We start from the raw sequence: 26512 nt of genomic DNA, 5'->3' as shown, positions 1-26512 counted from the left end.
TTCACCAGAGCGCCCCAAGGGATGACGAGGTCGAATGGTCACAAACTACTACAAGATCGTTTCAGGCTGGACATAAGGAAGAATTTCTTTACTGTCCAAGCCCCCAAGGTCTGGAACAGCCTGCCGCCAGAGGTGGTTCAAGCGCCTTCATTGAACACCTTCAAGATGAAACTGGATGCTTATCTTGCTGGGATCCTATGACCCCAGCTGACTTCCTGCCATTTGGGCAGGGGGCTGGACTCGATGATCTTCCGAGGTCCCTTCCAGCCCTAATGTCTATGAAATCTATGAAACTCCCCTACTGTCCACCTCTGGCACACCAACATCTTACAAGTTGAGATTGCAGGTGTTTTTGGCACTCTGCCCAAAGAGGTTGCTGACCCCTGGCCTAGACTTTGCCACTGCTTATGTTTCCTAACTGGGCAAGCTAAGGAAGAATGGTATAACAGAACACAATCCAGGGCCAACAGAGTGGTGTGTTCTCTTGGTTCCTTTCCTGAAAGCAATAAGGAAGTAGAAGTATAGTTTTCCAATTGCAGAAAATATACTCTCAGGTAAAATACTCCTATAAGGATATTATCTTTTTTTGAAGTTCTGAAAAGATTGGTTCTTCACAATGGGCTACAACTTGTCAGCGCTGAATTCCAAGGTTAATAGAGACAGTAAAACTGAGCCACCATCATCCACCAGAAAATAGGCTGGAAATGGGAACAGTAAATTACTAAGAGTGTTCTACAACAAAAATCACCATACTTATTAGTTCTGCTGATCAAAGGGCAGTCCTCATGTCAGCCACTTGAGTAATTTAGTGGATTGGAGTGATTGCCTTTATAAGAAAATCTTTGTCCTGAGTGACCCACTTAAAAGATGTCAAATCTAAGAGGCCCCACACTTTTTTCTTTCATTTTCAATATGTATCTTATAGCTTGCCAAAACATAAACCTTTTAATCACCTCCGATAACACTGGAATAGAAAAAAATGGACAACACTGGGGGGTTTTGTCTTTAATTGTCATTGTTCCTTGAGATTCTGTGGTTGATCCTGCCTAGGTATACAGCATAGAAGAAATGGTTGACCTACACAGCTTGTTCTAATAGAGTTTAAATGTCACATAGCTGTCAAAGCAATGATTTTCTCTCAGTGCAGCCTTAGAGAAAAGAAATAATCCATTGAATGGTGTCCTAATGCATAGGGACAGAAGTTTACATTTTTTAAATATAATAATTGAACTGGAAAGATTTGTCTTGCTAAGTAAAAGTCCAGTTCTGGACAAGCGGTAAAGCTGGACATTTGTCTGGATTTATAATTATTTGCTATTCTTGTTCACAAATTCTTGTTAAAAGTTGCTTATTTAAATGGAAAAAAGGGTATGAATTTGTAATGGAAGAAATTACAGGAAGGGGAATGGGTATGAGGAAGATAGGAACTGTGCCTTTAAGGCCAGGCTGCGCTGGCCAGAAGGAGTGGGTTCTAGGACCACATAAGCATCTTGAGGAAGAACTTGGTAGATGGGCTTATGCAGAGCTAGGGAGAGGTACTCCCATGAAGAAATGGATCCTCAAGTGTTCTGGTGCACAGACTGTTTGTGATTTGGGGATCATTTGGGCTAGCGAGCCTAGGGAAACTGTTGAGAGGGAAGATCTGGCCCTGCAACTGCTTGGTGGGGGGAGTAAGGGGGAGAGAGTTGTCTGGCCCTGTGAACTCCTGTCGGGGGGAGGACAGAAACAAGGCTTACCAACACCAAGTATTGCACGGGCCTGAGCACAGACAGTTGTATGATATAAAAAAAATGAAAGAGAGGCATCCAAAGGTTGCTCTCCATTTAAATTGTTATCTACTTCTTAACAATTAATAACATAAAAAAAGATGCAGGTGAGGAAAGCTAAGCTGCCAGGATTTTGGACAGGCAGACAGATAAGAGCTGACAGTCTCAGCAGTAGACAACATTGGAGTCTTCATGAAGTGCATACTTTTTCTTTAAATTTGTAACTGCCTGGCAGAGGAAAGCTTAAGAAGCTTCTAGGTCAGGGGTAGGCAACCCCTGGCACACGAGCCAGAACATGGCATACAGAGGCATTTTGCTTGGCATGCATGCCTCAGGGAAGGGGCTAGGGCTGCACTGCCAAGATAAGGATTGGGCCCCTTGTAGCTCTCCTGCCTTCCACCCTGGCACATCTTACAAGTTGAGGTTGCAGGTGCTTTTGGCACCCTGCCCAAAAATGTTGCCAACCCCTATTCTAGCCAGATATTCTTTATTGAAAGAGGAAGGGGAAGTGAGAGAGGGAAGGGCTGAAGAGCTAGGGCAGTCATTCACAACCTTACTAGGGCCATGGCACCCTTCCACCACATCTTTAATGTGACAGCATCCCCAGATGAGAAGCACTGCTGGTGCTGCCTCAGTTTACTTCAGTGCTTCTCAAATGGGGGGTTAATGCCTGCAAATAAAACTGCCCCATTCCTGCTGCACACCCAGGCCAGGAAGGGCTGTGGCACATGTGCTTTAGGGCTGTGATCTAGGGGTGAAATTTAATTTTAAAAAATTACCTGTTTAACCTCCTTTATTTATATTGGATAAATGATTAACTAATAACACAGCTACTGCTGGGAGCCAGTCCCTGGGCCCTTTTGGTGGGGTGTGGGGAGGCCTATTTGATGTGCCATGGGAAGGTCATGGGACTAGGCCCATCACAGGAACTATAAGCCTCCCTTACTAAGGGAGCCCACTGGGGACACATCAACTAAATAAGTGGGACAACAGAAAACAGGAATAGGACTGAGGTCATGGGTTAAGAACTACATCATTGGATGAGGACACCGAACAGAGCACACCAGCCAGTACCCGCTGCCCCCTGAAAGAGTCAAGGAAGCCTGTGAATACCAACCAGTAAAACTCTGTCTAGATACATGAACAAAGTAGTACCTGAAAAGCATCCCTACACTCATCTGAGCTCCTCCAGGCCAGAGCCTCCTTCCAGGTCTTATAGAGGTGGGGTGGGGGGAGGAGGCTGTGGCAAACCCAGCCAGACTCAGCCCACCCTGAAAGGGAGCACCTGTGAAGAGCCGTTAATGGCTTAATTAACAAGTCATTAGGCTGCCTACTGTTTTCCTCTTTAATCTCCTGGGCTAGGAGTATTAGTCCATCCCTTCCCCTTTCCCTTCTCTTTGCTCCTCCCTCCTTCTTGCCAGCCTTGTCATCTGCTGGGGCACTGCCTGGTTTACCTTTCCCTCCTACCCTGCCAGATTGTACTCCGCCCTGTGCTAAACAGTAACTGGGTTTATCAGTTAAACAATCATTTAACCTTTCACATCCCCATTCTGATCAGCCTAAAGTAGGCAGGTGCAACCTCATACTCTGCAGCTCCCAGTCTGGCTCACTCTATACTTCATCCAGAAAGAGAGGTATGTAGGTGAAACTGTCCTCCATGCCTCTGTTTCTGGGAGAACATAAGAGGAGCCAGACTGGGAAGAGCTATAGCTGAGCCAGTTCCCGCTATCTGAGGCTGATCAGCAGGAGTGTGTGCAGGGCAGTCTTACCTGGATTCTGCAACCATGGCAATGCTTGAGAACCGCTGGGCTATGGGGTAATTTGGTTTTTGTTGTTCTGCTAGAATTTCTTGGTCAGTGTTACAAAACAGAGACTCTTCTTGATTTTTTTTTTTTTTTTTTTTTTTTTTTTTTTTGGTCATTCTCACATGATACTTAGCACTACTGAAAAAAAACTGACCAAAAATAATGTTCAGAGTCAATATAGATTTGCTTCAGCTGAAAGCATCTTTCATTTGTTGCAGTATTGCGTGAAAAAGTAATATAGTGAGCTATAGTTTTTTTAATCCTTTGGGCAACCTGTACAAATGCTGCTCATCTACTTGCTTAGGGCAAGTTAAACATCATTAGTAAGAGTTCATTTTTTTTTTGCTAGGCTTGAAAGTACTGAGTGATGAAGTATTGTTCCCAGACTGATTTACAGTCAGTCTTGTGGATGTGTTTGACCTACAGGTACTGCTGGTTAGTTCTTAACTTGGCATGCACCCAGGACCAAGACCAGTTTTGGAGATATCTCTGGATTTACAGTTTGAAGACTCTGACTTCAGACAGTAAAACTTACTACAACTGAGCTGTTCTGTTTAGATTAATGAGTCTAGTACTATTTTTTTAATATATACTTATCCAGCAGAGTCTATTTGAGATATAAAGAATAGCTTGTACATGCTATGAGAGACAAATTATCTCTGCCTTTCTGATAAAGGACTATTTAACCTCTTCAGTATTCATGCAATAGGATTCTTTACACAGCTAAGGTGCTAGAGGACTAGTTGGATTTCACTCTTCGTTAGAAAGCTAGGAGAGTCTGATGAGTCACATATCTTGCACTTACAAATTGTAGACTTACTTAGTTTTTGTAAGCTCTGTGGGGCAAAGACCTTTTTTTTTTCTGTGTTTGTACAATGAGTAATGAATTTTATTTACAGAGAAAGGATTATCAGTGTTAGCCTGAAATGACCAGCTGAGTCAGGGATACATAAGCTTTTGTGAGCAAGGGTTCACTTTGCCAAATGCTATGAAACAACATGAACAACGCAGGCTACCAAATAAGAGAGAGTAACTTGAATACACAAGACAGGGAAGGGAGGGAGCTTATTTGTCTTGTAGCAATCTTTGTGTTTTTGTAAGTGCACGCAGCATCACGTATATTCAGCATCCCGTGCTTCAAAATGGCAGTAGGGGTGCTTTAACTAAAGCTCATTCAACAAGCTTTAGTTAAAGCATCCCCGGTGCCAATTTGAAATGCAGGGATGCTGAATACATATGACGTGGAGGCTGCTGGAGCATGCTAATTAGTATACTCCAGCAGACTTGACTAATCAAATCTGCTGCAGCGTGTGCTAATTAGAACACATTGGAGCAGAAGTCAGTTATGTGTAAGTGCCCAATGATCCAACAATTGGGCCTTCCAAACTAGCTGTTTCACTTCAACACTAGATCTCTGGAGGTAGCCCAAATCTTGAATGCTATTGGAAGGTTTCTGAACAAACATTATAATCCAAATAATAGCAAATAAAATACTCTATATATGGAGCTTTGTCCATAGTTCTTATGACACTGATCCCACAAGGTTGGGAAAGAATTATTACCTCAATTTTACAAATAGGTTAACTGAAGTACATAATGGTTAAGTTCAAAGTTTTAAATCTGGATCCCCTTAACTAGGCCCTTAAAGCCATGTCTGGGCATCTATAGAAGCAGTTTCAAAGGCAAAGCTAATGAAGGGACCTGAAATTTATCCCAATGTAACTAAGACTATATTGTATAAACAAGAGCAGGATCTAGCCCGTTATCTTACGCTTCTCCTCTCCCCTCTGATCATTAAGCATCAGCTTCCTCCAATTCTCCACAAAATCTCATAGTTGTTAGCAAAACAGCACCTGAAATAGCAACTGTATCTCTCTCTGCCTCATTGCCTCCCATAGCATTTCAAATATATTTGGAAATACATATTCACTTCCTTGCCTTCTGTTTTAATTTTCCCTCCTCTGATATTTTTGTCTGCAGCTATATTAGTTAAGCAACTATAGCATGTTGTGTTTTGGGTTGTATTACTGACATAATACAGAATAAGTTTAATTAGTGCATTCTGTATAGAGGAAAGCAAATTAAACAAAAAAGAAAATGATAAGTTAATTAGACCCACTGAATTTGTTCTGAGGGCTGTTTTAACAATCATAGCATGTTGCAAAAATGTATAATGCTGTATATTTTTGTTTTCTTTCAAAGGAAATCATTGTAGGCTTGGTGTCTTGGAAACATGGAATCGATCTCAATGATGGGAAGCCCCAAGAACTGCAATGAAACCTTCTTACCAAATGGTGTCAATGGTATCAAGGATGCCAGTAAGATCCCTGTAGGCATAATTGGAAGTGGAGACTTTGCCAAGTCCCTGACCATTCGGCTTATCAGATGCGGATACCATGTAGTCATAGGAAGCAGAAACCCCAAATTTGCTGCTGAGTTCTTTCCACATGTGGTTGATGTCACTCACCATGAAGATGCAGTAGCCAAAACTAACATAATTTTTGTTGCCATACACAGAGAACATTATGCCTCTTTGTGGGACCTGAAGCATCTACTTGTTGGTAAAATTCTTGTTGATGTTAGCAACAATACAAGAGTAGATCAGTATCCAGAATCCAATGCAGAGTATCTGGCATCACTTTTCCCAGATTCTTCCATTGTCAAAGGATTTAATGTAGTGTCAGCCTGGGCGCTACAGTTAGGACCCAAGGATGCCAGCAGACAGGTACAGTTTGTGTTTTGCCTTCATATGATGTGTATGCAGGATGAAATCATAGCTCCCTGATGCCAAGAGGCAGAACTAGCACTTAATGTCCTCTTCCCAAACATGTCTTTTTTGTGTGTTTCCTAACACTTAAACAAGGATAGAAGCTGTATTTCCCAAATACTTTTGTTTAAATTTTAGTGATGCCATCAACTTTTGCGAAAGAGGTGCAGAAATTTGAAAGCTTGACTCCAGGTCTTGGGATATAAGTGGAAATGTAATTGGAAACAAATTGTTTAAAATTAGAAATTACTGAAGGCTTCTGGGCTGCCCCCAGTCCACCCAGTTAATGAAAAGGAAGGAGGCAAATATGGCTATATGTGACTGTTTTCTGATCCAACATGGCTTGAACACTTCTTGCTCAATGTATACTTTATGTGCCTCCAACAAACCCCAAAACACTCCTCCATAAAGTGGAGCAGCTTTAAATTTTCTTTCCTTTTCTGTAGGGGTGCACTGATACAGATTTTTGGGGCCGATACTGATAGCCAACTTTTAAGGAGGCATATCAGCCCGGCAGCTTGAAGAGCTGCATGCAGCTGGTAAGTCTGATGGGGTGGAAAGGGAGCGGAGAAGGAATGGGTGTGGGGTCACAGATCAAGGCCCCCACAGTGAGGGAGGAGTGAGGCAGGGCCTGGGGCATGCGCTGCCCAGCCAGAGTGGGGTGGGCACAGGATGGAGCTGCAGCTCATCCAGAGGGTGCAGGGAGGGGGGAGCAGCTCCCACTGCTGTGTGCCACTCGTACAGGAGCTGCTGGTCTGGCGTCTCATCTGATGGTCATCCAGGAGGGGATGGGGGGGGGGGGGGGAGAAGAAGATGTTCCCCTGGATCTGTGCCGGGTGGGACAAGGCAGGCTCTTTCTGGTGGGGCAGGGCTGCACACAGGGCTGGTAGTGGCAGAGCTCTGAGGGGGCTATGGGGGAGGAGGCTGCAGCCACCCCAAAATTTGCCATAGACCCTCCAACCCTCCTCCCAGCACCACTGCCACCCACCCCTCTGGGAAGACCTTGGCACAGCCCTGGTCCCAGCCCATTCTGTGCAGATGGGGGGCACACAGACCCCACCCTCCCCAATACCCTCCTGGACAAGCTGCCAGACAAGCAGCTCCTGCACAAGCGGCATGCAGCAGTGGGAGCCGCTCCTCTGGACAAGCCGTGGCTCCATTCGGTGTCTGCCCCAGTCCATCCAGGCAGCGCTTGCGCCACGGGGCAGTGGGTCTCATTAATTTATCATTTTCTTCTTTGTTCAATTTGCTTTCCCCTCACTGTGGGGGGTCTTGATCTGTCCCCTACCCTCTCCCCTTCTACCACACCAGACTTACCAGCTGCATGCAGATCTCCAAGTTGCCTGGCGATGCTCTTCACTGCCTACATGCTTTGCATGCACAGGTCATTTGTTGGCCAGATTATCAGGCATCTCAAGCCAATTTCCAGTATAGACAATTTTCTTTATATCAGTGCCGATCTGGTATCAGACCAATGTATTGGTACACCTCCACTTTTCTGGAGTTTTGTATGCAAGCTCAAGAGCCTGACCTTTGCTGCCGTTACTGATCGTGTTGGTGCAGAAGTAACTAACTTAGCATGACTCTCAGTGCCCAGGTTGACTTTTCAAGTCTGGCACTTAAAAAACAAGCATCCTTTTATTAAACTGAGAACATTTTATGTGGAATTTAGTCTGATAATATAAAAATAGGCCCCCATGTATGCCTTTTTTTAGAAGCCAGTTTCCAGACTAGAACTGTCAGTAGGTAACTTTTCTTCTAATCGGGATTCCATTGAAGTTGGTTTCAGAGCTGATGATAAATGGTCAGAAAAGGTGATGAGAAAAAGACAGTGCTGGGCAAAGTGTACAAATATAGATGATAAAGGAGAAAAATACAGAGCTTTAAAACAGCACATTTCTTTCTCTATATAATGAACTAGCTCTTAGATTCTGCATAGATGGTTGGGGGAGGAGGATATTCTTTTGCTTTTAAAGCCCTAGTGATTCAAACACACTTGTGGGAGTTGACTGTCAAATCAAATCATTGTTTAAAATATGATTAATTAAAAAAGAGAGGTCAGATATGTCTCCTGCACTGTTTTTCATTGCCGTTGCGTTTGTACTGGGGCTATCAGGTAAGCTTCCTATATTAAGGTAAAGAAGGGGGTCACTTACTTGAGGGATAATTTTAAATATAACCCTTTAGGTTTCTTCTAATCTGGCAGACATTTTAGTGTGGTAAATAGTAGGCATCTTGCAGTTAGCTTATATTAACTGAAGGGAAATAGCATTTTTATTTAGGTAATTTTGTCACTAAATCAGTTTGCTTTACTTTAACTTGAATTGTTTAGGGATTTTTTGTTGTTGTTGTTGTTCCAGTTTTCCTCTGAAGTTGTCTTGTGATAGTGATGAGTAGTTTGAATGTTAGTGCTCTGATTTGAGCTTGCATGCCTGGAAATTGTTGATTTCATTTTTAAAGGCATCTCTGTGACTACAAATAATTAACTTGACTTTTCCAATAGGTCTATATATGCAGTAGCAATGTGCAAGCTCGCCATCAAGTCATTGAACTTGCTCGTCAGTTGAATTTTATTCCCATTGATTTGGGAGCATTGTCAGCATCAAGGGAGATTGAAAACTTACCTCTACGACTGTTCACACTGTGGAAAGGGCCAGTAGTGTTGGCTGTTAGCCTGGCCACTTTTTTCTTCATCTACTCCTTCATCAGAGATGTGATACATCCATATGTGAGAAATCAGCAGAGTGACTTTTACAAGATTCCCATTGAGATTGTGAACAAGACTTTACCAGTTGTTGCTATCACGTTGTTGTCTCTGGTGTATTTATCAGGACTCCTGGCAGCTGCTTATCAGCTTTACTATGGCACTAAATATAGGCGATTTCCTCCTTGGCTGGAGAGTTGGTTGCAATGTAGAAAGCAGCTTGGTCTACTCAGTTTTTTCTTTGCTACAGTACATGTGGCTTACAGCCTCTGCTTACCTATGAGGAGGTCAGAACGATATTTGTTTCTCAATATGGCTTATCAACAGGTAAGACAGACCAATTTCTTTATATAATTAAAGTAGAGTTAGTTGGTTGTGTTTCTGACCTATGCCAGTATGTTTGAATGCATTTTATAGGAGGACAAGGTTCCTTGGGTGAATTTGATATCTTTTATTAGACCAACCCAAATGGTTGGATAATAGTTATTAAGCAAGCTTTTGGGTTCAAAAACCCTTTGTCAGGCTAAGGAAGCTTCAGCAGTTGGTGTGTGCTCTTCCTGGATGGAATGAAAAGTAAAGAAGCCAGGGGCTGGGTTGGGCTGGGCTGGGGAGTCAGTTGCCAGGCAGACTGTAATGTATCAAAAATCCAATGTCTATGTTTAGTCCCTGATCTCTAGTATCCAGCAGGTTGATGAAATGGAGCTCATAGGCTCGTCTCTTTATAGGAGGACAAATTTGTAGGTCTGTGTTTTGACTGATTGTTGCCCAGTGGGGAGGGAAGATACGTTTAGCCATCCCACCTGATGAATGTCTCATGTGAGACCAGTCACAACTAGGTCCCCACAGCAGGAAAAGTTAAGGATCTGTTCCTTCTTTTTCCCCATGAGGGATACACACATCATCCATTCCAAAAGAGGTTGGGAGAAAAGGTAAAATCAAAGGAGCTCTCTTAGTATCCAAGATATTTGTCATCTTGGTATCTAAGAACCTAACGGTATTTAAAAAGCAAACAAAAACATTAAGTTGTTTCCCTACCACTGTCATGGCAAGTGTGTCCTTATTTATATGTAGAAGCTTTAAGAGTGGATCCTGTATACACATACAAAAGCTCTATAAAGTGATTACTTAAATCCTCTACTGAATTGTGGACACTTTTACTACATGCCGGTTATTTAATGGTTCATAGCTACACTACATAGCAATGTAAAACAGGATTATCCCAAGAAAATGTGTGTTCCTACTAGGAGTGTAAATACCATTTAAAAAAATTATCCATTTAACCTCCTAATTATAGTACTTAAACAGTTAACTGATAGCACATTCCTATTTTAGTGACTTATGGTTGGAATAGCCCAGCCCCTTCTTCACTGTACACCCAGTGCTGCACGGGCCCTAGGCCACTGGTGGGGAGCCATGGGCAGAGGATGGTGGGAGTAGCCAAGCCACTGGGGGGTACTACCCTGCTGTGGGGGCAAGGGGTAGCCCTGACTCAATGGGCAGGGGCTGCAGATGTAGCCAAGGCTGCATACCTCTCTTGTGCCTGGAACCTACTGCCATGGGGAGTGAGGGAAGCGCCAGGCCCCCCCACAGGGGTTGGGCAGGGCCTTCCCCACCACAGCAGTGAGACTTTTAGCCCCCACAGTGGGTCTGTCCTGTGTCGTCGTCATCCCCCCCCCCCCCCACAGTGGCAGGGCAACAGGCTCCCTGCACCTCCTGTCATGCTTGTGCTGCAACAGCCCAGACCTGGAAAGCTTCTCCATGCTCTCAGGCTGGGTCCTTCCCAGCTTGCCTTATGGGAAGGGGAGGGTCCAGTCCCACTAAGACAGCCTCTGCTAGGCACACTGTGTCTTTCTTCCTCCCGCCCATGGCGCTGGGGCTGTGCACAGCTTGATCCAGCCCTGAGGCGGGGCTGAGCGCATGGCTGGCTCAGCCCAAAAAGGCACCATGTCACCTGGAGCAGGTGTCACCGGGTCTGAGGCTGCTGTTGGCCCCTCGCTGTGGGATCACGCTCACTGTGCATTCCTGAGGAGCAGTAACGCAGCAGGGCGGCCCGGCAGAGATCCTGGGGGGAGTGAAAGGGCTGCAACAACCATTTCCCAGGTTGCAGCTGCTGTGCTGCTGGCCCTCAGGAACACCCTGGAGCTGCGCTCACCACAGGAGGGGCCAGCAGCAACCCCTCAGTCCCAGTATTGCCTGTTCCAGCTGTTGCGGCGCCTTCTTGGGCTGGTGGGGGAAGGATGCAGTGTGCTCAGCAGAGGCTGCCCCGCTGGGACCAGGCCTCCCCTTCCACCAGGGTGAGCTGCGAAGAGGCCTTCCAGGTCCAGGCCATGGTGGCACAAGCGCACTGGGAAGCTCAGGGAGGCTATCACACTGCCTAGGCCCCATCACTGCAGGGGATCTGGGCAGACTCACTGCAGAGCCAGGAGTCTTGCTGCTGTGGCTGGAAGGCCCCGCCTGACTTCTGCAGGGGACATGGTACCTCCTTCCCTTCCTTCCCTCCCTCCCTCCCCATGGTGATGGGATCTGGGTGCAGGAGAGGTCTGCAGCCCTGGCTCTGTCCGCAGTCCGAGCCCTTGTCCATGGGAGCTCTGCAGCTGGAGAGCGCTCTTAGTGGCTCAGCCGCACGCATAGCTCCCTGCCTGTGACTCACCTGCCTGAGGCCCACGCAGCCCTAGGCATGCAGTAAAGACACAAGGGGCTAGGACTGGGGCCGTTCCTGCCAGGAGTTGCTAAATGGTAAACAGTATAAATATAATGATCGATTGGCTGTTTCCATCTCTAGTTCCTACTAGGTTTGCTTGAGAGGTGAACATTTTGACCCTCTAACTTTTTTTTCAGTCTATAAGTTAAAAAAAAAAAAAAATGTTGCTATGATCTGTGCACTCCAGTTACTGGCAACAGTTACTGACTCACCATACCCAGCAGCAGTTGGTTTTACTTATGCCCAAAACAATCTCTGGCAAAACAGTCAGCCAGCAAAAGGTCTGCTTTTCCAGTTAAAACTAAGGTTTCATAAAGTAGCATTTCCTTTCAGCAAATAACATTTGTACAGCAGACTGATGTAATAGGGCAGAATTAAAAGAAACTAAGGCAATGAAAGCAAAATAATGGAAAAAAATAAAGGGTTAAATGCACACATGTGGAAAGAAAGGTTAGAACAGGAGTGGGCAAAATACAGCCCATGGGCCAGCACTGACAGGAGCCAGGGGCAGTAGGATCCAGGGGAAGCCAGCAGGAATCAGGGAAAAGCCAGTCCAGCCCCGCACCCCACCCAGAAGTCTGCCCGTGGCTGCTTTCCCTGTACAAAGCTGCCCCAGTGCCACCTGGCCCCCAGCTGAATTGCTGGACTGCAGAAGCAAGTGCACCAGTACCAGGAGGGGTGTGTGTGTCTGCAGTGAGGTAGGGCGAGAGAGACCAATGAGGCAAGCACAGTGTGCATGAGTGTGTTTGTAGGGTGAGTCTCACAAGCACCCCCCACCATTTACCCATACCCCACCATTCACACATTCACCCATACCCCACTTTGCACTGCTATACATGCAGACCCGCCCCCCCCCACACACACACACACTGTCACACAGCCCAGCCACCCTCCCCGCCCATACACAGTCCCACACAGACCCACCTACCCACACACCACATATTCACACACACCCTGCCACAGCCCCCCACATCCCCACAATTTACAAGAGGAAGACTTAATTTTAAGCTATTGTGCAATCACCTCTATGTACAAACGCATGAAACAGGGACAAAAAGATTTTTTTGAATCAAATTAATGAATGTTGTAGATGTTTGATTTTTAGAATATAATTTGGTATTTTTCTGGTTCTGAGATTGCAAAACCCCTTGTTGAAACGAGTACTTCCAGGGGCAAGGAGAGGGACTTTTTGTGGCAAAGGTCGGGGGTTAAGGAGCAGGACTTCTGGTCCCAAGATGGCAACCAGGGCCGGGGCACCTGTCAGGAGATGGGGCTACTCATGTGGCCCTCAACAGCTTGCCAAAACTTGGTAAGCGGCTCTCCGCCTGAAATAATTAGCTGCCCCTGGGTTAGAATCATAGAAAGTTAGATTCATAGATGTTAGGGTCAGAAGGAACCTCAATAGATCATCGAGTCCGACCCCCTGCTTAAAGTCGGACAATCCCCAACTAGATCATCTGTCTAGCTGGGTTTTGAAAACCTCTAAGGATGGGGCTTCCACCACCTCTCTGGGTAACCTGTTCCAGTGCTTTACTACCCTCATAGTGAGAAAATTCTTCCTAATATCCAACCTAAACTTCCCCTGCTGCAACTTGAGACCATTGCTCCTTGTTCTGTCATCTGCCACCACTGAGAACAGTCTAGCTCAGGGGCAGGCAATTATTTTAAGCAGAGGGCCACTTACTGAGTTTTGGCAAGTCATCGAAGGCCATGTGACAGGCAGCCCAGGGCAGATTAATATTAATTTTCTAATTTTTTTAGGGGCCCTGTGGGCCGGATAGAATGGCCTGGCAGGCTGCATCTGGCCCCTGGGCCACATTTTGCCCACCCCTGGTCTAACTCTATCCTCTTTCAAACCCCACTTCAGGTAGTTGAAGGCTGGTATTAAATCCCCCTAAGTCTTGTCTTCTCTTCTCTATACTAAATAAGCCCAGTTCCCTTAGTCTTTCCTCATAAGGTCATGTCCCCCAGCCCCCTCGTCATTTTTGTTGCTCTCCGCTAGATTCTCCAGCTTGTCCACATCCTTTCTGTGGTGGGATGCTCAAAACTGGACATAGTACTCTAGATGTGGCCTTGCCAGTGCTGAATAGAGGGGAATAATCGCTTCCCTTGACCTACTGGCAACACGCCTACCAACGCAGCCCAGTATGTCGTTAGCTTTCTAGGCAACAAGGGCACACTGCTGGCTCATATTCAGCTTATTGATCACTGTACCCCCCCAGGTCCTTTTCTACAGAGCTGCTGCCCAGCCAGTCCACCTCCAACCTGTTCTGGTGCATAGGATTGGTCTGTCCTAAGTGCAGGACTTTGCACTTGTCCTTGTTGAACCTCATGAGATTCCTTTTGGCCCAAAACTCCAATTTGTTCAGGTTACACTGAATCTTAACCCTATCCTCCAGCATATCTACTACTCCCCCCACTTGGTGCCATCTGCAGACTTGCTGAGGATGCACTCTATGCCATCTTCCAGGTCGTTGATGAAGACATTTAACAAAACCAGCCCCAGAACTACCCTGGGGCACTCCACTTGATACCAGCTGCCACCTAGACATTGAGCCATTGATTTCTACTCTCTGAGCCTGATGATCCAGCCAGTTTTGTATCAGAGAGAGAAATAAGGAGAATTGGAGCTATAAAATACATAAACAGAATTCAGCAAGGAACCTTAACTGCTCAGGCATGTACTTTTCAGTGGACTTTTATGAAGTTGTTAAACTTTCTATAACATGAAAATATCACACGTCAACATCTGTAGCAGCCTCTTGCAGAAATTGATAGATAGTTACAGATTGTAGTCCCCTTGAAACTGGAAATCTATAAAATCTAATTAAGTATACAAATGCCTTGACAGCTAAAGAACTGAATTGTTTTTTCCCTCATCTGGATACCTTCAAGCTTATCCGTCTTCCTTATGTTTGACATTAGCGAGAGAAGACAGAGGGTAAATTGGCAATATACACAGAGAGCTGAAGCAATACTGGGAAATGATGATTTATTTTTAAATCGGCAAAATACAGAAAGAATGAAGATCCATCCAGCTTGCATTATAGAACTTAAATTGCTGAGATCTGAAACATGGACATTTTTCTTTAGAAAACTGCAGAATTACACTTTACTTCATGGGATGATTGCTATAAATATACAATATATCATGCTTCAGTTTCCTTCCCCTGTTTCTTTCTTAGCCTGTTTTTAAATTTAATACAGTTCTGGGATGAGCAGTGATGAAACAGAGAGCTTTTTCACCAAGACATGAGGAAAGCTCTAAAATATTTGACCAAATTTTGTTTATCCTGTTTCTATTCTGTTTTCTTATGAAACTAAGACTGGAGGTTTTTTTCTGAGCAAAACAACTTTAGTAGTGTTAAATATTCTAGAAAATAAATGGAATCCCTTATGCTCTCTCATCAGGTTCATGCAAATGTTGAAAATTCTTGGAATGAGGAAGAAGTGTGGCGAATCGAAATGTATATCTCCTTTGGAATAATGAGCCTTGGGTTGCTTTCTTTGCTGGCAGTAACATCCATCCCTTCAGTAAACAGTGCCTTAAACTGGAGGGAATTCAGTTTTATTCAGGTATGTTATTGTGTTCAAAAAAGAATTTCATTGTCAATAAGAATATATTTTAATATTGTTTCAAACCACAGTTTGCTGTACATTGAACAGTGTGTTTTCCCTCTGAAAATAACTAAAAATGGCACCTTCTTAATAGGCACACATTATTGAATATGGTAGGACACTTATATGTGGCCTTACCTCTGTGACAAAAATAAGTATTTCAAGGGTATAGGTTGTAGCCGTGTTGGTCTGACATAGGCGGACAAGGTTATTTGGATAAATCTGATATCTTTTATTAGACTAACTCAAATAGTTGGAAACATTCTTCCTTGCAAGCTTTTGGGTACAAATACCCTTTGTCAGGCTAAGGAAATGTCTGCAGTTGCTTCCTCAGCCTAACAAAGGGTATTTGTACCCAAAAGCTTGCAAGGAAGAATTTTTCCAACTATTTGAGTTGTTCTAATAAAAGATACCAGATTTACCCAAAGAACCTTGGCTGCCAAATAAATATTCAGCACTTTTCACTCCTGTTTGTATGAGAGAGCCAATACAGCTCAGACTGGATGTGCTTTTGATTGTTTCAAGAAGAGCCATTTGAACCTTTCTTCTGCCTTGACACATTTCCCTTCTCCTTCCTTGAACAGAGGTGCATCTGCAGGGAGACCTAACCAGCATGAGACAGTAAGGCATACACAAGACACGTAACCTCCATTAAATTCCTGAAAGGTGTCACCATTAATGAAATTATTTGTGTTTTTACTTCTGGTCATTCATCACTGTGGTCACTGATATGAAGTATTAGGCTAAAGGCAGACAAGGTTATTTGGGTAAATATGATATCTTTTATTAGACAAACTGAATAGTTGGGAAAATTGTTCTTTACAAGCTTTCAGGCGCAAGCACCCTTCTTCAGGCATAGGGAGAGTCTGCTAGTCTTTGTCTGCTCTTGCTTGTCAGACATGTCTTTTCTGGGAGACATCCTGAAAAAGTGTGTATTTTATTAAGGTTTTGTGCCCAGTAGAAGTCTTGTCTGATTAAGATCTCCTGGATAGACCCATTATAGTTATATTGCCTTTTTCTTAGTCCTGTCACTATTGGCTGATTCCTACCCACATAATATACTGCTTTAATATTTGCTTTACAAACTAGAGACATTTTAAGGGGAAGAACACTTCACTGAATCCAGGTATTCTGCCTGTAGGGGAACACCTCCCACTCTCTCCTTTTATATTTTGACCATTTGGGGATTGCAAATAAAACCTATTAGGAAAGATTGCTGAAAGAAAGTATCGAAGTAGTGTTTCTCATGACTGACTTGGCTGTTCCTCTCCCCGAAAAATGGTACTCGCTTTTTGACCCTGACTGAGGAAGGGATTATATGGTTATTTCATATTGCTGTGACTGCCCTCTTAGATTTTCTTCTTCAGGAGCTCTCTGTCTGGAACAGTTCTAGATCCCATATGTAGGTATGAATTCCATTAGTAAACTATGCAGTTTATATATTCTTTTTTTCCCTGTACCCAAATTTCCAAATTTGGACCTCAAGTCACAGGATAGAAAAGTACATGCAGACAAATAATTACATAATTGTTCTGTGGTTTTATAGCATGGCATACTATAGTTATTTCCACTGTAATAAAAATCCAGCCTTCACACACACAGCTCTGATTGATGGGTGAAGCAAGCATTCATAGAATAGTTGTGCGCCCCTTGAAATTGTATCACATACTAAAGAGGATTTAGACCATTCTGTTTTTTAATGATCATTTTTATCACCATTGTTTAGCCTGTAATGGCAATAGTGATTTAAACATGGGGGCATTTCTTTGGGATTAATAACCAACTACAATTTAAGGATCTAAGCTACTACTTAGGACTTTAGATGCTTCCCAAATAGCCAGACCAACACAGTTACAACCAACCTCCAAACTATCCATTAATTCTTAAGAAATGCCCCATGCTTCAATCTTTATTTCATAATAACTGATTTTATAAGGATCAATTTGCCAAAAAAATGGAGTTTTCCTTTCAAAACCAGTTGCATAATGATTTAAATTCCAGTATCATACAGAGTGCATAAGCAGAGTATGATAAAAAAAGCAGTACCTAGTAGAGCTCTTCTTTACCACTGTAGTACAGTACTATAAAGAAAATTATGTTAATCCTGGCTGAAGTCCGAGGCATGAGCAAGAACCAGTTATCTAAATGTGGCTTTTCTCAGAGGTGATGGTTGAGCAGCATGGCAGTAATTTTACTCCTGGAGCTTTCCAAAGCAAAGACTGCTGAATACCTCCCCTCCATGTTATGGATAACCTTTATTACAATAGGCATAGCCAGTCTCTGACCTCAGTGTTCCCCATCCTGGGAGCCATACACCAGGGAAGACACCATTACTTACTAGTTATACTGAGTGTAGCTTTCTTCTCGTTGAGGCATAGTCTACACTGCAGTATTGTACCAGTAAAACATGCCTTATGTCAACTTCCTTTGCATGGATTCAGAATCATTCTATAAAAGCCTTAACTTACCTTGGTCAAATTAAGCTGCATCCGTGAATAACATAAATTCTGTAATATTACTGTTCTTCCACTACAGTAATGATGAGCCTAAACTGTCTTATATGTACCAGTGCAAAAAGTCCTTCAGCCTAAATCCCATAAAGACAATTCTGGTCCCAGTTGTGAACTCTGCTTCCCAGGGGTCACTGTGTGGAATTTTAAAATTCCTAGTATGCTTCGTAAGTATCTTACTTCTGGTTGACCCACTATTGTGAACGCACCTTTGCTATCATAGCACACAGCTATGGCACCAGATAAAGCTGTGATGCAAAAAAGTTCAGGCAAGTCTCATGCTGTAGTCCAGTCTAGGAAGTAAGTCTTGTATTTCCCTTCCAAATAAGGAGGAGCAGTGCAAAGCAGGCTGTAGAGTGGCCTTAGGAATTGAGGTGCTTAGGTCAACATGGCAAGAGACATGCAAAAGCTGGGTGTGCAACAGTGAAGGGCAAAGGTGAAGGATCTGCAGCAATTGTACCAAAGGGCAAAAAGGCCAACAGATAACTTGGAGCTGCTCAGCATTCTAGCTCCTGCTCAGCAGTGCTGGATGACATACTGAGCAGGGACCCTACTACTGCAGTGTGAATGGCAGCTGGCAGATCAGTGTCCAGGGAAAGGAACCCCAGAACTGCACACAGGAGAGGAGGAAGAGAAGATGAAGACTGTGTGGAGAAGCAGAAACTTGTGAAGAGCTGCTGAACCAGACTCAGGCTGAGAGAAATGGAAATCAGGTAGGTGTATTAACACTTTTTCTTTTACTTCATTAATTTGGTCCAAAACTTCCCCTGATTACCATACATTCACTTCTGAAAATGGGGGTTGGATGCACATGGGCCAGGCATTGCCTTTTGAAGTTGCTGGTTGTATTTCAGGAGCATGAATTGGCAGTAATAAACAAAATAATTGAGAGAGAAACTACTTGAATCACCCCTAAACATTTTGAAATGTTTCCTTTTGCAAGGGCAGGCAGAATTTCTAGCAACCTAAATTAATGCATTGCAAACAGGAAAAGAAATCCACTGAAACCAATACTTGATCACACAAAGTATGTCAAAAATTTAAAATAATGGTTGCAAGCAGTCCAGTAGCTGTTTGCTTTGACAAGGTGATATTTATGAATGGAACTGTATAGTAAATATATCATATGAACATAAAAAAAACACTGTGCTTTCTTTTTTCCAGTTTGAGTCTAAGTTCCAGTGGCATTACTTGCATGTTGTGTTCAGATTCTTGGAGTAGGAATAGGTAGATATTAGGGCTGTGCAATATGGAAGCGTTCCGCTTCAACTTTTGTTTCGAATCGAAACGGCTGTTCCATTCCGTTCCATCGAAACGTTTTGCTGTTTTGACCCTGTTTCAGTGTTTCACCCATAGGATATAATGAGGAAGGTCAAAGCAGGCTATAACTTCATCATTTCTGGCCTGATTTGGATGAAACTTGCAGGAATGGTAGCCCCTTCTGAGGGCATGAAGCGTGCCAAGTTTCAAGAAGATAAGTGCAGGGGTGTAATCTTCCATGTCTTTCTCTGGTACGTCTTGTATGGGGATTCCTCTCTAACCTCGCCATTATTCTTAGGGATGAACAGCTTGATTACGGGAACGACTTCAGGTCGGTTCACCAAGGGGCCTTTCCTGCCACGTCTTTGATAATGATCGCTTTCAGATTGGGAGTACGATGCTTTGGTCCCATCTCCCCTTAGCGTTCCCCCTTGGTCGTTCCTGTTGCTCTGCCTTTGTGGGGCTCCAACCTCCCCTACACCCTGCCTAACGCCAACCTTGATGTCGTCATCTGCGTTGTTGAGGCTGATGTCCTGTGCCGTCTTTGATGCTCGGGTTCCTGAAATATGATAGCTGCCGGGTGTGAAAGATGTTGTTATCCCAAGTGCTTCCCCCGGCCTTCCTCCTTCCCAATTGCGTGTGGTCCGGCTTCAGTACCTGTCCGTCCCGCACTGCATTGCCTCTGCCCCAGGTTCGGTACTTGCCATCCATCCGACTTGTCTGTGTCCCAGCTCTGCTGAGTTCTGCCGGACTCCAGTCTGTGGACCACTTCTTGGGCCCCTTCTGGCCCTGCGCTGTCATGGAGACCCCTTCTTGGGGTATCCACCAGGTCCCTTCACTGGGACTGCTTATGTTCTCTGGCCCCTCTGGGGACGCCACTTCCAGTCCCCCCCCACTTGTCTTCCACTGGGCTTTTTATCCTTGATCTGGAGGTCTGGCTGCCCAATCGGTCCCGGCACGCTGTTACAAAGCATGCCTACACCGATGGGGTTGCCTATCCCAGCTCTCTTGGGCTTGGCTGTTTTTGTTTTTTTTTTCCTTTTTGAATTTTCCCACAGTGGCTCCGCCCGTTGCGGTTTCATTTTCACCACTTTGGTCTTCCCACGCAGCGTCCCGCTGCCTTCTCTGCCTCTCAGGTAAGTCTTTTCCACAAGGGGGTTCAGAGAAACTGCACCCCAAAATCCCGAATGCAAAACTCATGTCACATGTATGTGTTAAGTCACAGCGGGGTCAAAACTGCAGGCATGCTAGCCCCTGCTGCAGCCACGAAGCCTGCCAAGTTTCAAGGAGATAGGTGCAGGGGTTTGGGGAAACTGCACCTGAAGCCGTGGACAAGCAAAACTCGTGACGTGGGTGACTGTTTGTGTTAAGACGCAGCAGGATGAAAGCTGCAGGCCTGCTAGCCCCTGCTGAGGCCACGAAGAGAGAGAAGTGCAGAGTCCCAGAACCCCTGCAACTATCTGCTGACAAGTAAAACTCATTTCATGGGTGCTTGTGCAACTGTCTGTCTTGGGGCACATTGAGGGGGGGAAACTACTGCAGGCCTGGCTGCTAGGCCCTGCTGCAGCCACGAAGCCTGCCAGCTGTCGAGAAGATAGGTGCAGGGGGGTTCTGGGGCCCTGCACCCCTAGCTGCTGACAGGCAAAACTCATGACATGGGTGCTTGTGCAACTGCTGCCTCTCGTCAGGCAGCAGGACTGAAACTAGGAGTAATGGTCACAATCTCCTGGAAGATCGTTTCAGGCTCAGCATTAGGAAAAACTGCTTCACAGCTAGGGTGTCCAGACTGTGACCATTACTCCTAGTTTTCCCCAAGGGTGCCCTGGTAAACAGTTGTTCACCAAGCCCTAGATGTACGCTTCTGATGTAGCGGTAAGCTGCTACCAAGTCCCCTCTCAGCCTTCTCTTTTTCACGCTGAAGAGTCCCAGGTCCCTCAGCCTTTCCTCATATGGCTTGCCGTGCAAGTCTCTGATCATATGGGTAGCCCTTCTCTGGACTCTCTCAAGCTTTACCATGTCCTTGTTAAGGTGCAGAGCCCAGAACTGGATGCAGTACTCCAGCTGCGGTCTCACCCGTAATGAGTAGAGCAGGAGAATCACTTCTTTGCAATGGTTTTACTGGAGATGCATCAATTGAAGCATGCCAGCATATTGTTGGCCCTGCTGGCTACAGCATCGCACTGCCAGCTCATGTTCATACTGTGGTCAATTATTACCTCCAGGTCTGTGGTGGCAAGTGATGGGGGATCTTCAGTCCTGCTGCCTGATGAGAGGCAGCAGTTGCACAAGCACCCATGTCACAAGTTTTGCCTGTCAGCAGCCAGAGGTGCAGGGCTCCAGAACCCCTGCACCTATCTCCTTGATAGCTAGCAGGCTTCATGGCCTCAGCAGGGGCTAGCAGGCCTGCAGCTTTCACCCCGCTGCGCCTTAACACAAACAGTGTCACCCATGTCACAAGTTTTGCTTGTCTGCAGCTTGAGGTGCAGTTTCCCCGAACTCCCTACACCTATCTCCTTGAAACTTAGTAGGCTTTGTGGCCTCCACAGGAGCTGGCATACCTGCAGTTTTGATCCCACTGTGGCTTAACACATACATGTGACACAAGTTTGGCTCTCAAGATTTTGGGGTGCAGTTTCTCCAACCCCCCTGCGCCTATCTTTTTGAAACGTGGCACACTTCATGTCCTCAGAAGCAACTACCATTCCTGCAAGTTTCATCCAAATCTGGCCAGAAATGACAAAGTTATAGGCTGTTTCTACCTTTCCCATTATAGCCTATGGGCGAAATGTCATAACAGAGTTGAAACAGCGAAAAGTTTCGACTTGCCTTGTTTTGTTTCAAGGCTGTTTCGACCATATCTGTTCCATTTCGATTTTGCTGTTTCGACCTTGAAACAGCATCAAAACAAAGTTGGTGGCAAAATTTCACACAGCCCTAGTAGATATGTTTTGTTCCTGGTCTGGGGACTTGGTTTTTAATTTGCTCACAGCCTGAGACAATGGGGATGTTTTTTCTTATCTGCTAAGCCTTAAATCTAACTGTATCTGTTTGGAATGTTATTTGTCAGTGACCATGGGTAGGCTGTCCAAGAGAAACACTCCATCCACACCAGTTGAAAAAGCGACTAATTAAAAGGAAGAAGAAATGGACCAGAAAAGACATTGTCTTTGGGGTTGTTTTTTTTTCAAGAGCACCTTGTTTGGGGGGTACACAACAAAGGATGAAGAGAATGTGCACTGGAGGAAAGGCAGAAAGAACAAGAGATACACTAAGAACCAAGACACCATGCAACTCCTAAAACAGATATTGCGAACCATGAAGCAGTGAAACAACCAGACTTGCATCCAGCAGCCATTGCATTGCATGGATAATTCTTTTTGGGACCTAAGGTATATTAACCCTTCCCACCAAGCAAATGGTATTCCTTCCACTCAATCCCAGTGGAACATAAGATGAATAGATGTGAATGTATGTACACTGATCTGTGATTCATGTACAAACAATCTGTGTGTGACACTTTGTTTCCATTTTAAATATTTTAGAAGTATTCTGATGTATAGCACTGCTCAATAAAGTTTTACTTTTGTGATGTGTATGATTTCTTTACTTTGTCTTATAAACTTACCATGCAACTCACAAAACAGATTCACAAAATAGGTAAACGGTTCACCTATAACTTATGTACAAGTCAAATACAAAACATGCACAGAGGTGCACAAATTAATGTAAAGTTAGTACACCGCCTGACTAGACAGCACAGTGTCCAAGGCTGCCTTTAAGGCCTCCTTCAGCTGTACAGTGTCTCAGTGTGTTCTTACGTTTTCCTACATCTGGCAAACAGTCTTTCTACTTTCCTCTCTATCTTGTTAGTAAATTTCCCCTTTGGCTTTATAAATGTTGTAGGAAATGCAACATGGAGCATAAGAATAAGGATATTGGCTTATTGAGATGCAGCCTAGTCATGTGGCATCCTCTAGCATCCTTTCAGTCTACCAAATACGTACTCCACGATTCATCCTTTCCTTGCTGCTGTATCTGGATGACAGCTATTCCACCTTAAAGACTTTTCAGCATTAAACTGGTTATTTGCTTATTAATAGCAATCCAGGGTCTACAAGTTTCCATAATATAATTGCCACCTTTTTTTCCACTGGCAAAACAGCCCTCATTTTGGAATGAGCTTAATACACAATTGTGGGAAAATGGATTTCCACCTTTCAACATCTGCAGCTGTTGTGAAACTATTGATGATCATCTTAAATTTGCTTTGTTATCCAGTCAAATTACTCAGTGCTTCTTTCAGAGGACTGGAAGTACCTCTTCTCTCTGTGTAGTGGGTCAGCTGCTATCTGCTGAATCAGTTCATTCATACGCTTCAGTTTTCCTATTTTCACTGCTGCACAACCAGTCATTATGAAGTTGTTTAAGGTCTGCAAGAGAATCAGCTATCTTATCTCTGTATCAGACATAAGAACCCTTCTTCTGCTCATATCCACATTTCTGTCAGCAAGATGGCACTGAGTCTGAAAACTGGTACAAAGTACCTATGAGAATTTTGAAAAACAACAGAAGATTTTTTGCGTGGAATGGAGGGAACTGAACTGAACTCCAAGTTTCTGCAATTCACTGAGAAGTGCTAGTATCCCACATACTGCTGCAAAATCATGCCAAAGGGTTGCATAGGGGACAGTACATATCTTTGCTGATGCAAGGCATTCTAGTGAAATTACAGTGTCAGCAGCTGTATGCCAGTATAAACATTACTGGTAAAATTTCCTTTAAAGTGTGGGCATGGACCGACACTGTATGGAGAGCTTCCATTTATTTATTTATTTATTTTCAGAATATATGGCTACCCTCTGTGCACCTAGATATACCAACAGGCATAATTGTGTGGTTCTATGCTCCAAGGGGCAGCAAAACATGGGGTGGAAGCTGCAGGTGTGCTGGCAGCAGCCCTGGCAGCAGCTGGAGCAGCAGTACGTGGTCTGATTTCTGCTCCCTCTACCCAAAACTTGGTGCCCCAGTTGACTCCCCTCCCCAGTTGCTGGAGGAACTGGCCCATTTTGTCTAGTTTCTTTGGGTCTTTTTGATTTTGTTTTCTTTAAATAAATGATTTAGCACATCTAAAATGTTGATGTATCCCTGGAAGTTGTTTTGTATGGAATCATGCATAGAAAATGGCAGCTTGCAAACACTGAAAAATCTTGCCCCACCCTGTTCCTCTTATGTCACTGAATCTTTCTCTCTCATAAGTTTAGCCTCCTTCATGAAATTACATGAACCTTAGGTGGACTAAAATTAAATGTGTTGAAGTTAATTAGTTTCTCAGGTTGTTCTTTTCTTTAATGAAGAAGAGAGAGGTTAGGTCTCTGCCTCTTTGTTTTCACTGGAGTTAAAAAAACCTTGGTAGCCAGTTAACTTTTGGACTAGGGACAGAAGTTACACACAAACCTGTGTAAGTGATCAGAAACTGCTTTAAACCTGTAACAGAACAGAAGTTCAGTGCACATAAACCAGTTTCAAAATGACTGAAACCAATTTGAGATAAACCTGGTTGAACGTAATATCACACCTAACTAATTGAGGTCAAACAGGTTTGTGGAACTTCTGTCCCATACCCCTTTCTGGTTCAAGTTAAATCAGCATCTCAGCGTGCTCTGCAGCCCTTGGCTGGGTTGGGCTATCTGTTCCAGCTAAGCAGGGTTGGACCCCCGCCCCTCTTCTTCCTAGCCAGAGCGCTGTCACTGCTCCGGCTGGCTGAGAAGCGGGTGGGGGTGTGAAACCCTGCTCTGGAGTGCAGCTAGGTCTGCCTGGCAGGGGGGCAGCAGACTTTGCCAGGTGTACCCAACCCTGCCCCCCCACCCCCTCACTGCTTCAGGGCAGGAGTGGGGGTGTGGCCAGATGCTGGTAACCTGTGGGGAAGAGGGGTTTAATCCCCCCACTGCAGGCAGCAGTGGTGTGGGTACCGACACAGCGCTGGCTCTGTTCCATGCTGAAGATCCCCTCAGGCAGGGCCCACACCACAGTGCCTGAGCCAAGTCCCTCAGAGGAGTGGTGAGCAGTGCCCGAAGCCAATGCGTGTCCGGCCATGGGGAGGGGACAAGGAAGGAGGGACGCAACTCAGCTGCAGGTGTGAAGTGGGGGTGGATAATGGAGGGCAAATTATGGAGCCTGACTCACTGCTGCCTCCCACTGTGGCAGTGCAGCCCTAGGGAGTGGGGGTTAGCACCACCACCTCCAGCCCCACACGGGGGCTGCAGTTTGCAGGCAAACTGAATCTGGAGCGTGGCTCCACACCCCCTTCCCTCTCCTGGCAGCAGCGGTGGAGCAAAACATCTCAGTGGGCACAAGTGAAGCACCTGTCACCCACTGATTGATCATGGCAGCACTGGGCACTGCTTCCCCCTCTCCCTCCAGGCACACCCTGTCTGGGGCCTATGCAAGCCGGAGTGAGCATTTAAAACCCTCCCCAATCTTACTCAGGCCTGCTGGGGCCTGGCTACACCTCCCCCTCAGCTTAGTATCCCTCCAGCCAAGGGCTCGCTCTAGCACCCCAGCCCCCAGCTTCTGGCCTGAACCACTGCAGGCATGTGGCTGCATTTCCAGATTCAAAAGTGAATGCCTATTCACTTGCAAATTGGTTCAATCTACGCAGCTTAGACTAACCTGCAAAGATTGAATCAATTCAGGATTGGGCTTTTTGAATGTCTGTATCTAGACTTCATGTTCTCCATCCTAAATGAATGATGATTCTATTCATTTTTTTCCTAATGGAGTTAAACATGCCATCAGTTTTGGTGATGAAAAGTTTCTCTTCATATAATAAACTTCATGGTTAAAAAGACCACAGTCATTTCTAAGATAGTTTGGAAAGCTTAGAATGTGGGAAAATGCATTTAGACTGGAGTCTACAGAATTCATGATGGGTTGATTGAACTCTAGTGTTTCATGGCCTCTCAGAATTTGAGTCTGGATCAGGTAGGGAGCACCACCCCTACACTCCACGTTAGCCTGCGGGCAGGAAAGGCATGGAGAGAGGTGAGTAGTGGTCTCCACTTTGACTGAGCCTTCTATTTACCTGTTGAGCTGACAGTTATTAATGCAAGATGCACCCTTAAGGTTGTCATGGTTAACTCACCCCTTTCTCTCCAGAGAATGAGGATTAAGAGGAGTCCTCAGTTCTCCTACACCGCTGCACTGCTTGGTACTTGGGACTAAATAGAGCAATCTAGTCCTATGTTCTGTTTTAAAAAAAAAATCAGAACTCAGATCTGATATTGCAGCACACGTCTTATACTGATATTGTTCCATTAAATTCACAGGTATTACCCCTTGTTTACATCCATATGATTCAATTGACTTCTGTTAAATGAGGAGA

At 44.8% G+C, this 26512-nt stretch overlaps 1 protein-coding gene across 5 annotated transcripts in view; it reads left to right on the top strand.

Moving 5' to 3' along the window:
* STEAP2 (STEAP2 metalloreductase) overlaps nucleotides 1-26512 on the top strand; it is a 41258-nt gene that overhangs the window by 8428 nt on the left and 6318 nt on the right. For 2 of the 5 annotated variants that reach the window (XM_019497948.2, XM_019497947.2), the window contains exons 2-4: nucleotides 5774-6296; nucleotides 8842-9369; nucleotides 15155-15319. In XM_019497948.2, the coding sequence (XP_019353493.1) occupies nucleotides 5805-6296; nucleotides 8842-9369; nucleotides 15155-15319 (1185 nt within the window). In that variant the 5' untranslated portion in view covers nucleotides 5774-5804. The other 3 variants (XM_019497949.2, XM_019497950.2, XM_006259621.4) reach the window with 3 other exon arrangements.

The sequence above is a fragment of the Alligator mississippiensis genome, chromosome 5 (genome assembly GCF_030867095.1).
Source record: "Alligator mississippiensis isolate rAllMis1 chromosome 5, rAllMis1, whole genome shotgun sequence".
Classification (NCBI taxonomy): domain Eukaryota; kingdom Metazoa; phylum Chordata; order Crocodylia; family Alligatoridae; genus Alligator; species Alligator mississippiensis.
Note: the sequence above shows the minus strand (reverse complement) of the source record. Positions and strands in the feature narration are given on the sequence as shown.